The following is a 12,188-nucleotide window of genomic DNA, read 5'->3' as shown; positions in this document are numbered from 1 at the left end:
TAGAGTATCATATCATCATGACATAATGATAATTTAACGACTTCCTTTCCTATCCATATTCTTTTTATTTCTTTCTCTTGTCTAATTTCTCTGGCTAACATTTCCAGAACATTGAATAGGACTGGTGATAATGGGCATCCTTGTCTTGTTCCTGATTTTACAGTGAAAGTTTTCAGTTTTTGACCATTTAGTGTGAAGCTGGCTGTTGGTTTGTTTGGATGTCATACGTTGAACATTCTCTGCATCCCTGGGATGAATCCTACTTGGTCATGGTATATAACCATGATGATTTGTTGCATTCTGTTTGTCAGTATCTTACTGAGGAATTTTGCATCTATGTTCAAGGGTAAGGCAGGGGACATCACAATCCCCCTTTCGAAGTTATCCTACAAAGCTACTGTGATAAAAAGAGCATGGTACTGGCAAAACAAACAAACAAAAAATAACCAGACTCCACAATCAATAGGACAGAATAGAAATGCAGAAACAACTCCAAGCACACTCAGTTACCTTATCTTTGCCAAAGGGGCCAAACACCTTCACTGGAAGAAAGATAGCCTCTTTAATGATGTGGCTTTCCACATACTGAAGATTGAACCGAGACCCATATTTCTCATCATGTACTAACTAAAACTGAAGTGGATCAAATCTAAATATAAAAACAAAAACACTTAATCTGCTGGAAAACAGAATAGGTAAAACTCTTGAAGACATAAGTGTAAGGAGACTTTATGAACAAAACCCTGATCACACAGGAAATACTACAAAGAATCAATAACTGAAATCACATAAAATTAAAAAGCTTTTGCACAGCAAAAGAAACCACCAACAGAATGAAGAGATGACCAATAGAATGGGAAAAAATTTTTACCAGTTACTCCTTAGACAAAGGCCTAACATTTAGAAAATATGAAGATCTTTAAAAAAGACCCCCCCAAATTTAAAGATCCAATACAAAAAATGGGTATCTGCAATGAATAGACACTTCTCAGATGAAGAAATACAAACAGCAAATAAGCATATGAAAAAATGTTTAACATCACTGGTCATTTGAGAGATGCAAATTAAAACAACACTGAGATTCCATCTCACTCCAAAAAGACTGGCTATTATCAAGAGCACAATCAATAACAAATGATGGTGAGGCTGCGTGGAAAAAGGAACCATTCTCCATTGTTGGTGGGAGTGTAAATTGGTGCAACCACTCTGGAAATCAGTATGAACATCCCTCAAAATCTAAAACTACAGATTCCTTTTGACCCAGCTGTGCTCCTTCTTGGTATCTTCCCACTCAAGTTAAAAACATACTATAGTGATACATGCATACCCACATTTATAGCAGCACAACTTATAATAGCTAAATCTTAAAAACAGCCCATATGCCCATCACCAGATGAATAGATAAAATGTGGTATTTATCTACAACAGAGTAACACTGTCACACAAAGAAGGATAACTTGAGAAATTTGTAGGTACAATGGTACCTCAGTTCACAAACACTTCTGTTTGCAATATAGTTCACATACAGAACCAAAATTCTGTTTTTGTTTGCAAACTCTGCATCAGTGACAAATACAACTGCAGCCATCTTTCTCACACAAACACAAATGTGGCCATCTTTTCCAAAATTGTAGAACAAATAAAGTTCATGAACAGAGGGCCCACTGTAAATGGATACACCTTGAGACCATGATTTTAAGTGAAGTAAATAAGACACACAAGTTTAAATATTGCATTTTTCTCTTGTATGAGAAACCCAAAGGGTAAATAAGGAGCATAACAGGAGATAGATATTGGAAAGTACGAAGAACATGTTCAAATGGGAAGGGAGGGGGAAAGGGAAGAAAGGGAAAAATCATTTAAAAAGAGAGAATGGAAAGGAAAAAAATGGAAACAAAGCTTTGTAAATGGGGAAGAGAAGAAAGGTTGAAGGGAGGGGAGAGGAATGGGAAAAATAAATTTTTATTCTTTTTTTTCTTTTGGTACTGGGGATTGAACTCGGGTCCTTGTGCTTGCACAGTGTAAATTTTTATTCTTTATAAATTACTAGCCTCATGTGTTTTGTTATAGCACCAGGAACTGACAGGCAGAAAAGACTCCACCAAAGTTTATGCAACTTTAAAATGTTTCTAAAGTATATTTAAAGACTCAAAAGTACATTGCCTCACCTCTCAGTAAGGAAAAAAGAATACTAACTCTTGGGACTTTTTATTCATCCTTTTTTTTCCAGTGCTGAAAATTATACCCAGAGCCTTGTGCATGCTGAACGCCTAATCTATTACTGAGCTTCCCAACCTAATCATTTTAGATTTACTTCTAAATTTATACAATTGCTTCTATTTGTACTTAAGCTTGCAAGTTAAAAAAAAAATCACCATATTTAGTTATTAAGTAATCAAATTGAAAATTTATCAGGCCACACTAACTGTGATATAATACAACTATCAGTATGTTAAATACCAGTAAATAAAAAGTTTATACTTCCTAATCTAACCTCCTAATAAATAACTCATTTTCCATATATTCAAAATAGCCCTAGAATTATAAAACATGGATAATACAAATTCATAACTTATGGCAGTTACTCACCTTTTTCTGAAGAACATTGATTTTTCTTTCCTTCACTTCTAACATATCTTTCATGTCCCGAATCTCTCCAGCCAGTGTACCCTTCTCTTCTGTGAGGTCCTGCAGCTGTTTTGTTTTTTTATTGAGAAAAGATTCCTTCTCTTCCAGTCGTAATCTCAGTGCATCTACCTGAAATCAGGAAAAAGAAAGAAGGTTTTGATTTACAACGATGCTATTAGTAACCTTTGGAAGCACTATTGTAGCATACGGCTCCTGAGTACAGCATGATCAAACCACTGCTCACAGGCACCTTAATGCCACATATTTTAATCGTCTATGACTACTTTAGAGTCCTGTTGTGTGCATGTCTGAACAGTGATGCTTTTTTAGAATATAAAGTGTCTATGAAATAAGACATTATGAAGTAAGAGTTTGATCCTGTGTTCGTTTCCCCACTTACAGGAAATGGTATGTTCATTTAGGCTGAGAAACAAAGCACACTAATAAATACTCTGCCTCTGAGAGCCCAGGGAGGGCAAAACACTGCTCATGCTTTGCAGCATCCGCTAGGAATATGGAGGATACAACAACTATCTGGGAGAACAAGATTGACATATAGAGAAAAGGGGCTGAATTAGAAAAATACATACTGCCAAGAGGAAGTTAGTGCTGCTGAAGAAGAAACTGATGTGGAAACAAAACACCCATTCTCCAGTTATGTATATGGAAGGCCATTTTCCAAATACTTTTTAAAAAAGACAAAGTGTACCAAAAAAATTACTATTTCTACCAGAGCTCAAAAATTAGAAAATTATATTAAAAAATTACAAAATCACAATTCTTGCTTTTCAAATTTTATTATTGATAGATAACTAAGAGGTTTTTTTAAAAATTCTGAATATCATGTATAAAGAAAGTTTCATTTTTAGACTACTCAGACTAGATTAGATAAAAAGGAAAAATCACTGTGGTGGAAGAAAAATGAAACAACACAAAGAATATGAAAACCATTAAATGAACACTTTAAAGTTAATCCTATATAGTCTTATTTAAGTTTTACTTTATTGATCTGTAACACTGTATTTGGATCCATGTTTATAAATGCACACTATTATAGTTTTTAAAACAATTGAACAATTTATGTGAAGGGTTACTGACCTTAATTATTATTAGTTAACAGGCTATGAGGTTTCCATAGAGAATACTGTCACCTGAAAAAATGCTATCTAATATATTGCTGCCAAGGAATTTGCTTTTTTAATTGGATATTTTTTAAATGACTAGAACCCTTTGTCAAAATTATTGTGCTGCTGTTTCCACAGGTAGCACTGCCATCATCTGAATTTTTGTGTCATTCCCAAATTCTTATATTGAAATTTAATCTCCAATGTCATAATATTCAGGAGTGGGGCTGTTGGGAGGTAATTAGGTCATGGGGGCAGATTCTTCATCAATGGTATTATTTCCCTTACAAAAGAGGTCCAAGGGAGCTCTTTAGCCTCTTCCACCAGGTGAGAATACAGGGAGAAGGCACCATCTATGAAGCTGAGAGCAGGTCCTTGCCAGGCACTGAATCTGCTGGCACATTGATCTTGAACTTTGCCACCTCTGGAACTGTAAGAGATAGGTGTCTGGTGTCGACAAGTGATCTAAGGTAGACATTTTGTTATAGTAAATCAAATGGTCTAAGATAACTACCATGATTTATTTCCTCTGGATCATTAAAGACACCATGTGATCTTATGCAAAGGTCATAAAGTCAGAGTTAGAATCATCTCTAATGATTCATCCTGGTCTCTTTGGGAAGTGACACATGAAACAACTTGCAATTAGTTCTTTTGATGTGAGGTAGTATTAGCGACACATGAGTTAGGTAGGAATATTACAGGCAGTCAGGTAGGGTTAGGTCCTTGAGAGAGTTGAGAGAAAGTTGAAATACACCACAGCTGCGGGCCAGAGACATATCAGTTGGAAACTAGTCCTCAAGATAAAGACAAGATGACCAGACCTACATACTTCCTCAAAGGACAAACACTTGGGCCTAATGAAGCCTAGCTAGACATCAGCCACCCCAGTGGGTGACCAGAGACCTCTGGACCCACCACTTCCTAGGAGAATCTTTGTTCTTTCCATCCACGCTTGTTAGTGACTTGTTTCCCAACTGGACAACCATTACCTAAGTGACTATTCTTTTAACTTTACTGGATGATCATGGCTGTGGCCCACATTGTACCCATATGGGTTTCACCCTATAAAACTCCCTTATAGAGTATGGTCCCCTGCTACCCACTCGGGTCCCTTCCTGCCCTTCAGGACCTTTCCTATCAATAAATATCTCCCTATTCTTAACCTCCATTGTTCCTAGAATTCATTCTTTGATTTTTGGAGAACAAGAGCTTGGTGTATTATACAGCTAACAGGTTGGGAGATATAATATTTCATACTATTTCCTGTATCAATTGGAATCCATTATGTGTATTATAACAAATCAAAATTATGTAAGATCATAAGTGAGTCTACAAAACGATGTGTACAGAAATGTTCATAGCAGCATTATTTATAATGGATCATACTGGACATAACCCAAACATCCACCAGCAAGTGAATGGCTAAACAAAACTGTAGCACATTTATGTGGAATACCATCTAGCCATAAAAAGGAATATACTATAGATACAGGCCACAACACAGATGAATTCTCATAAGGAAGTTGAGTGAAAAGAACCCAGGACTTACTACATAATTATTTCTATGAAATTATTTAAAAAGTAATCTTTGGTGATACAAAGAGCAATGGTTGCTGGTGGTAGGAGTGAGGTGAGCTGATGGCAAAGGGCAAGTAGAGAATTTTTTGTTCTCTAAATTGATTGGGATACATGGCAAATACATTTATCAATAACTCTGTGAAACATGGTTTAATTTATACTTCAGTATAGCTAATAATTACATTTCAATAAAACTGAAAAGTGTATGAGTGCACAACATAAGATTAATAAACAACTTAGAACAATCTCTTTCATGAAGTAGAAATACCAAAACAACAACAATAAAACCAGGGTTGGCAACCAAATTTCAATATAACCCTTCTGGGGGAATGAAGGAGGTAGGGGACAATAAGGCTCACCAGGGTAATGGGGTATGCAGAATTATGAAAGAGTGTAATCCTTGCCCTCCATGGGAGAAAATCAGGAGGTAGTAGAGATACAACCTGAAGTAGAGAAGTCAAAATAGCCAACTAAAATGAATTAAAATGAATTGTTCTGGAGAAAAAGAAATGGGGCCATTGGAAGTAGATGGTTGCTGTATCTCATAATAATTTTTGTTGAATATTTTACTCCTTTATACTATAGGCAAATTAAAATTTAGAGAAAAAGAAAAATGTTTTTAAAGAATGCAAGAATACTATAATAAGTCAAAGTAAACAGATATGTAAACACGATGAAGACATAAAATCAAACAGCAACGAAGAAGAAGAAGAAGAAGAAGAAGAAGAAGAAGAAGAAGAAGAAGAAGAAGAAGAAGAAGAAGAAGAAGAAGAAGAAGAAGAAGAAGAAGACGACGACGACGACGACGACGACGACGACGACGACGACGACTCATGGGTCTTAGGTCCAGGTCTGCCTCTATCTAGGTGTGAGGATCAGGGACAAATAACCCTCACTTCCCCCAGCCAGACCTCAGTCACAGCTTCTCCATTTGTAAAACAAAGAGGGTAGAAGAAACAGTGTTAATTAAGTGCCTGGCCATTTATGATGCTAGAAGGAAAAATCAGTCTTTGGGAGGCTACCTCAGGGAAGGATGATGATATTAAAGAATTTACTGGGGGAGAATCTCCTTTGCTTACCCTTTCCCAGCAAGGGGTGGCAAAATTCTATTTCTAAAGGTCAATGGTGATGGGAAGGTGGGTGAATAGAGAGGTTTTCTAGTTTCTGACCCAGAAAAGATGAAGATGGTGGGTATGGGAAGAGACAACGACAGGTGCTTGGAGCCCAGGAGACAGGATGGTCCTGGCCACACTAAGTGGGAAGGTAGATATTTTGCAATTAGAGAGACAAAGAACTGCGGATTCCTCAAATATCTAATAAACATCTCTTCTCACCTAATAGCAGTACAGATAAATGGACTCTGAAGGTGGGGGAAATAATTATATGCTGAGAATCTTTGCTTTTCTAAATGAAAATCCATGTCAGGTGCCCTGAAGCTTAAGCATCCCAGATTCTGAAGTATTTTATCTTTGTTTAGTTGTTTTCACCTACTACTACTTCTCTTTGGTTTTTCATTATATCTGGTAACAAAACATGATTTTTAGTTTTTGTATAAAGCATGAGCATTTGGTGAGTTCCTTAGAAACTGGCAGGACATGCTGAGCACTTTTACAACAGTAGTTAGAAGTGATTACAATCAATTACAGATATTGCCAATTATAGATATTTATATACAGGCTTACTTAGTAGGGTTCTGGGAAGAAACATATTACTGTGTTTCCACTAGCCCCATATTCTAGTTATGATAGCTGGATGGTCTATATCTGAGCTAAAAGGAAATGCTCACCAATCAAAGTATAATACAAATAAACTGAGTGGTGCTAGAGAGAGTTTAGAAAAAGAGATTCTGTAATGACGAATAATACACTGAACATTTTTGTAGCACCTTCCTACCATATGTGATCTATCAGTGCCTTGCTACATCTTCGTGAGCCCAGAAGAGATGAAAAGCAACCTATGCAGTAAGAATATTTCTCCTAGACTGAAACAGAGAGCAAGGATGGTTGTGATCAACACACTACTTGCAACACCCATACTCTACATGGCAGGAGGGAAGCTCTGCCCCCCAAGGTCTTCTGTTTGGGAGTTTATTTTCCATATGCCGGAAAGCATGTACTTAACCTCAAAGGAATTTGGATCATACCCTTCAATCACCTTCACTCTATCTTTAGAGTTTTGCACAGTCTCCTAGAATCAAGAAACAAAGCTTTTTTTTTAATACAAAACTTTGACCTGAACTGCATCCAATTCTCAACCAACATTAGCCTAGTTTGCAGTAAGCAAGTATGACATCATTTCTAAAGTCAAATTTGAACTTCCAGATGGTAGAAAACCACAAGCAGCCACACAGGCCTTCTGATGCACAGAAATGTACAGACAAGAAAAATCAGACAAGGAAAATATATTGTCTTAAAAATTAGAATATGTCATTCCAAACTGGGTATCAATGAGTCAGATTAAAGTCCCCCTTACTGATATTCTAATTTCACTCAATAATGAACATCATTTTTAAAAGGATCAGAAAAGCCTTTAAGTTTAGATTATATTCCAACATCAGGAAGGAACATAAAAGTTAAAATGTTTGGGAATATGGAATACCTTTCTCTGCCTCTTCACTCAACACCAAATAATTTTAAGGACCCTTGACGTTCTCTCTCTTAAACTTTGGCAGTTGACTCAATAATAATATTTGGCAAAGCAAAGAACACTATCATTTCCCAAAAAAGGAGAATTAGAACTGTATGATACAATCAGTGCATAAAGATATGTAAGGTGGAATTCCCAATTTTTATATATGATTTAACGACATAGGAATGAGACAGTAATGTTATAACTACGATGATCTTTCCATTTTAGGAAATTACTTGTTTCCTTTTGATCAAATGTATGTCTATGTGTATGTGTGTTTGTATGTGCATGTGTAAAGACAATATAACATATGAAATTTTAACCTTTTATCTAGTAGTGTAAAACATTTGTTATACCACTTCAGTCCCAAGTAATAACTTGAAAGAAAAGGCCTATGGCAATAAAATTGGCAAAAACTGCCGAAATCAGAGTTAAGCATTATTAATCTTCATGTCAGTACCTATTAATTATAACCAGTTCCAATGTTGAAGTATGTTTCTAAAAGTTATATACAAAAGGCTCCCAACCTTTTTTTATAGGGGCCTTCAGAAATGGTTTCAACGTTGAGACAAAACACTAAGTGCTATTTGATGTGCCATAAATAATTTTTAAATATCAAATGGTTCATTTCAATTTTAAAATGACTACTACAACAACACTTGAGAGCAAAACACTTGAGGGAGAAAAAGAGGCCACTTGAAAATGTTCACAGATTAAATGCTGCTTACTTGACAACGCTTTAAGAATTAAATAAACATGCTATCACAAAGAACAACTTTAAAAGAAAATGAAACTAGAACACTCATAAAAGCTCTCAATACAGCTTTATTTCACCGTCAAAGTTTCATTTGTTTGTTTTTCCTAATAGTAGACTTGGGTTAAGGGTATGTTTGAATTTGATTCAACTTGCAATCATTCAAATGAGGAGACAGCTTTAAAGTTCAATGTATGCATAACATACACAGCCTCTAAAGAGACAAACACTAAAAATAACCTAAGACTCCAAGGTTGCTGTGGTAGTAACCACCAGATCTTACTCATATCCAACTCTTTCCCTTGTGGAATGGGGGGATGGAAGATCATGAGGCCTAGACCCTTCTCAGGAACATAAAAGCCTGATGTCACTCATAAAATTTAAATAGAAGTGAGATACAACACTTCCTGTCAGTGCCACCCCACACTCTTCCCTTCCTCAGAGATCTGGGAGTCCACATTTTCCAGATGGTAGGACTATAGGATGTCAGAACTGCTAAGTCTGGATTCTCAAGTGACCTCTAAAGGCAGGTCTTCCTCCATAACCCCCAGTCCCCAACATGGGAAGTGTTAAACTACTCCACAATCATTATAATAATTTCTCCTGGGTTTGCTAAAAGGTGGGCACCTTAAAACTTGAAAGATTTTTTTTTGTTTTACAGATAACTATGAACTAGAAGAAATAGGCCATTGTATTCCTACCACTTTTTCTACACAAAATCTACTTCCCATCTCCTTTAACCTCAAATTCAAAGAAGGGGAAAAATGACAAGAGCCAAGGACAGAGTTAACATGAAAAATCAGTAAGGTCCTGGGGAATGAGCACAGGGAATAAAGAACAAGGCCTTGGAAAAGAGAGAGAGACTGAAGAAGAAGCCAATTTGCTTCAGTTCAGTTTGAACAGACAAGGGGCTCTTGGGTGAACAAATGTTTTCAAACATCCTCTGCACTGCAGATATATGTTCAACCGATTCATGGCAAAATACTCACCTACAGAACTTACAAATGTCAGGAACATAACTGAAGTGTTATATAAGGATAACAGTACCTCTTACATCTAGTTATTTTTAGGATTAAATTAAGTAACACGTTTAGGTACTTAGCACAGTGCCTGGCACCTAGAAACACTCAATAAATTTTTGCTATTGTTACTATATTTTATTATTCTACTTTCCATAGCCTCTAATCCAGTGATTTATATACTGTAGGAATGCAATAAAGCAGCATTCCTACAGTATATAAAAGGTGGCCGATCAACAGCCCTCAGGAAGAGTAGAGAACCAATAGCTAAGGTTTTGTGCTCAAACATGTACTAGATTGTTATACTGTCTGATATTTATTTTAAAATATTGCATTCAGCACACACTTTGTGATATGCGGGTCAATGTGGAGGGGTGCCTGGGTGGGTCAATGGGTGTATTTTCCAACTGTAAATAAATTCTCTAGGAGAGTTAATTAGCTTATGAAAGACTTTAATTAAATGCATTCCAGAGTTAGCTACCAAAGGCTCCTTAATATCCTTTGTATTTGATGAACATCTGAAAATTGCTCAATTAACATAATTGGCATGAGGAGGGACTTTTTTCTATTGGTAAAGTGAGTGGTGTTTGAGGTGCATGGATTGGCTAGAATTGCTTCACAGGTGTGCCCATACTTCCAGGAACAAGATTTAAGACCATGTATCCAAAATAAATATGATGCCAGCCACATCTGTAGGTTTAAATTTTCCAATAGGCCCACTCATAAAGTAAAAAGAAGCCAGGCAGGCATGATGGTGCATGCCTGTAATCTTAGCATTCAGGAGGCTGAGGCAGGAGGATCACCACAAGTTTGAGGCCAGCCTGGGCTACACAGTGAGTTCAAGGGCAGCCTGGGCGACATATCAAGATCCTGTCTCAAAAAACAAAAAAAAGTAAAAAGAAAAAAAGTGAGATTAATTTTAATAACATTTTATTTATCTCACTATATCTAGAATATTATTTAATATAATCAATATGAAATATACTAATGGATATTTTACATTCCTTTCAGTTAAGATTATCTTCAAAATCCAGCACTTATTTTATATTTTCAGTACATCTCCATTGGGACCAGCCATATTTCAGGAGCTCAGTAGCCATATATGCTATCTTATGACTAACATATTGACAGCACAGGTTTATGACTCTAATAATCACAAAATTTTTAGCACTGGAACAGAGTCCTAGACTTAAGATTTCCATCTCCCTTATATTTAGATGCTGCAAGGAAGATTTCTGCCCAGCAGCAAATACAAGATTGTCTGAACCCTGCCACAAGAAATACCACCACATTGACTTGGGGTCCAGCTTTCGTGACCTCAAAAGGATAGAGAGCTGGACTCAAAGAAGTACTCAGAAAGGCTGTGTCACTGAGATGCACCACCTGGAGACCAGGTCACATGAGACAGGAGGATCACAGACTTCATCCATCTAAGCTACTGTAGAGGCTACTGATCGACACAAAAGAGAACTGAGTCATTGTCATTGACCTAACTGATGGGATGATTCACTTAGCATAAGTCTTTCTGGAGTCTTATTGAAAGAATTCAGAATAATCATTGTTCAAAAAAAAAAGTTCAGACCAATCTCTAATCATATACAAAGTCACTTTTTAGCCATCAAAAAATGACTGTGCTGATGGGACTTTGTTCATCTCTTATCCTATGCTCAGTTATGCACTTAACCCTGACTTCTGAAGCTATTTTGATATCTATAGGCGCCCTTTTAGGTCCAGTAACTAGAATTATTCATTCTTCCAACAAACATGAAATTATTTTGTACCAGGCATAATTCTAGGTGTTAGAGATTCAACCTTTTTAACAAGATAGCCTCTGCCTTATTGAACCATATGTGAGTGAACTTGGGGGTGGGGATAGAGAAAATATGTATACTGTCCATATATTTTATAAAAATAAGTTTTAGATAAGAGAAGAGTAATACAAATATGAAATCTAAGAACTAAGCCTTGTAATATTAAATTCAAATTGGAGTTATTAGGTCTGAGGAAAATATTCAAGATGAATACATGATACCTTGTTGAACCAGAAATCACGCAAGTTACTAAAGAGTGTGGTAGAGTCTTGTGATTAGCCAAGAACGGGCAAGTTGATGCACATTTTCTTAAAAATCCTCAGGTATTCTATGGAAAATAGATACCAGGGGACAGAAATGGAGCCTGCAGCTAGGTAGGGAGCTGCTGCAGTGACCAGAGGGAGGCAGACAGTGCCTACTCCATCCATAATGAAAGTGGTGGAGAAAAAAAGTGGCTGTGTGAGATATACTTTGAGATGCAATCTCAAAGACAGCAGGCAGAACTGAGTGTTTGTGCATGTGGAATGAAAGGGAGGAAGAAATCAAATATAATTCCTGAATTACTGACTGGAACAGCTCAGGAGATAGCAGAATTATTGCCAGTGCTAGGAAAGAGGAAAATCAAGCTTGAGAAAAGAAAAAT

At 36.5% G+C, this 12,188-nt stretch overlaps 1 protein-coding gene across 30 annotated transcripts in view; it reads right to left on the bottom strand.

The window, feature by feature from the left end:
* Erc2 (ELKS/RAB6-interacting/CAST family member 2) overlaps window positions 1-12,188 on the bottom strand; it is a 1,049,338-nt gene that overhangs the window by 597,489 nt on the left and 439,661 nt on the right. For all 30 annotated transcript variants that reach the window (XM_021244028.2, XM_021244029.2, XM_021244031.2 and 27 more), the window contains one exon: window positions 2,590-2,757. In XM_021244028.2, coding sequence (XP_021099687.1) covers window positions 2,590-2,757 — 168 coding nt within the window. The remainder of the gene's footprint in view (window positions 1-2,589; window positions 2,758-12,188) is intronic.

The sequence above is a fragment of the Heterocephalus glaber genome, unplaced genomic scaffold (genome assembly GCF_053883595.1).
Source record: "Heterocephalus glaber isolate CG9 unplaced genomic scaffold, H.glaber_assembly_v1.0 deba00001472, whole genome shotgun sequence".
Lineage (NCBI taxonomy): Eukaryota > Metazoa > Chordata > Mammalia > Rodentia > Bathyergidae > Heterocephalus > Heterocephalus glaber.
Note: the sequence above shows the minus strand (reverse complement) of the source record. Positions and strands in the feature narration are given on the sequence as shown.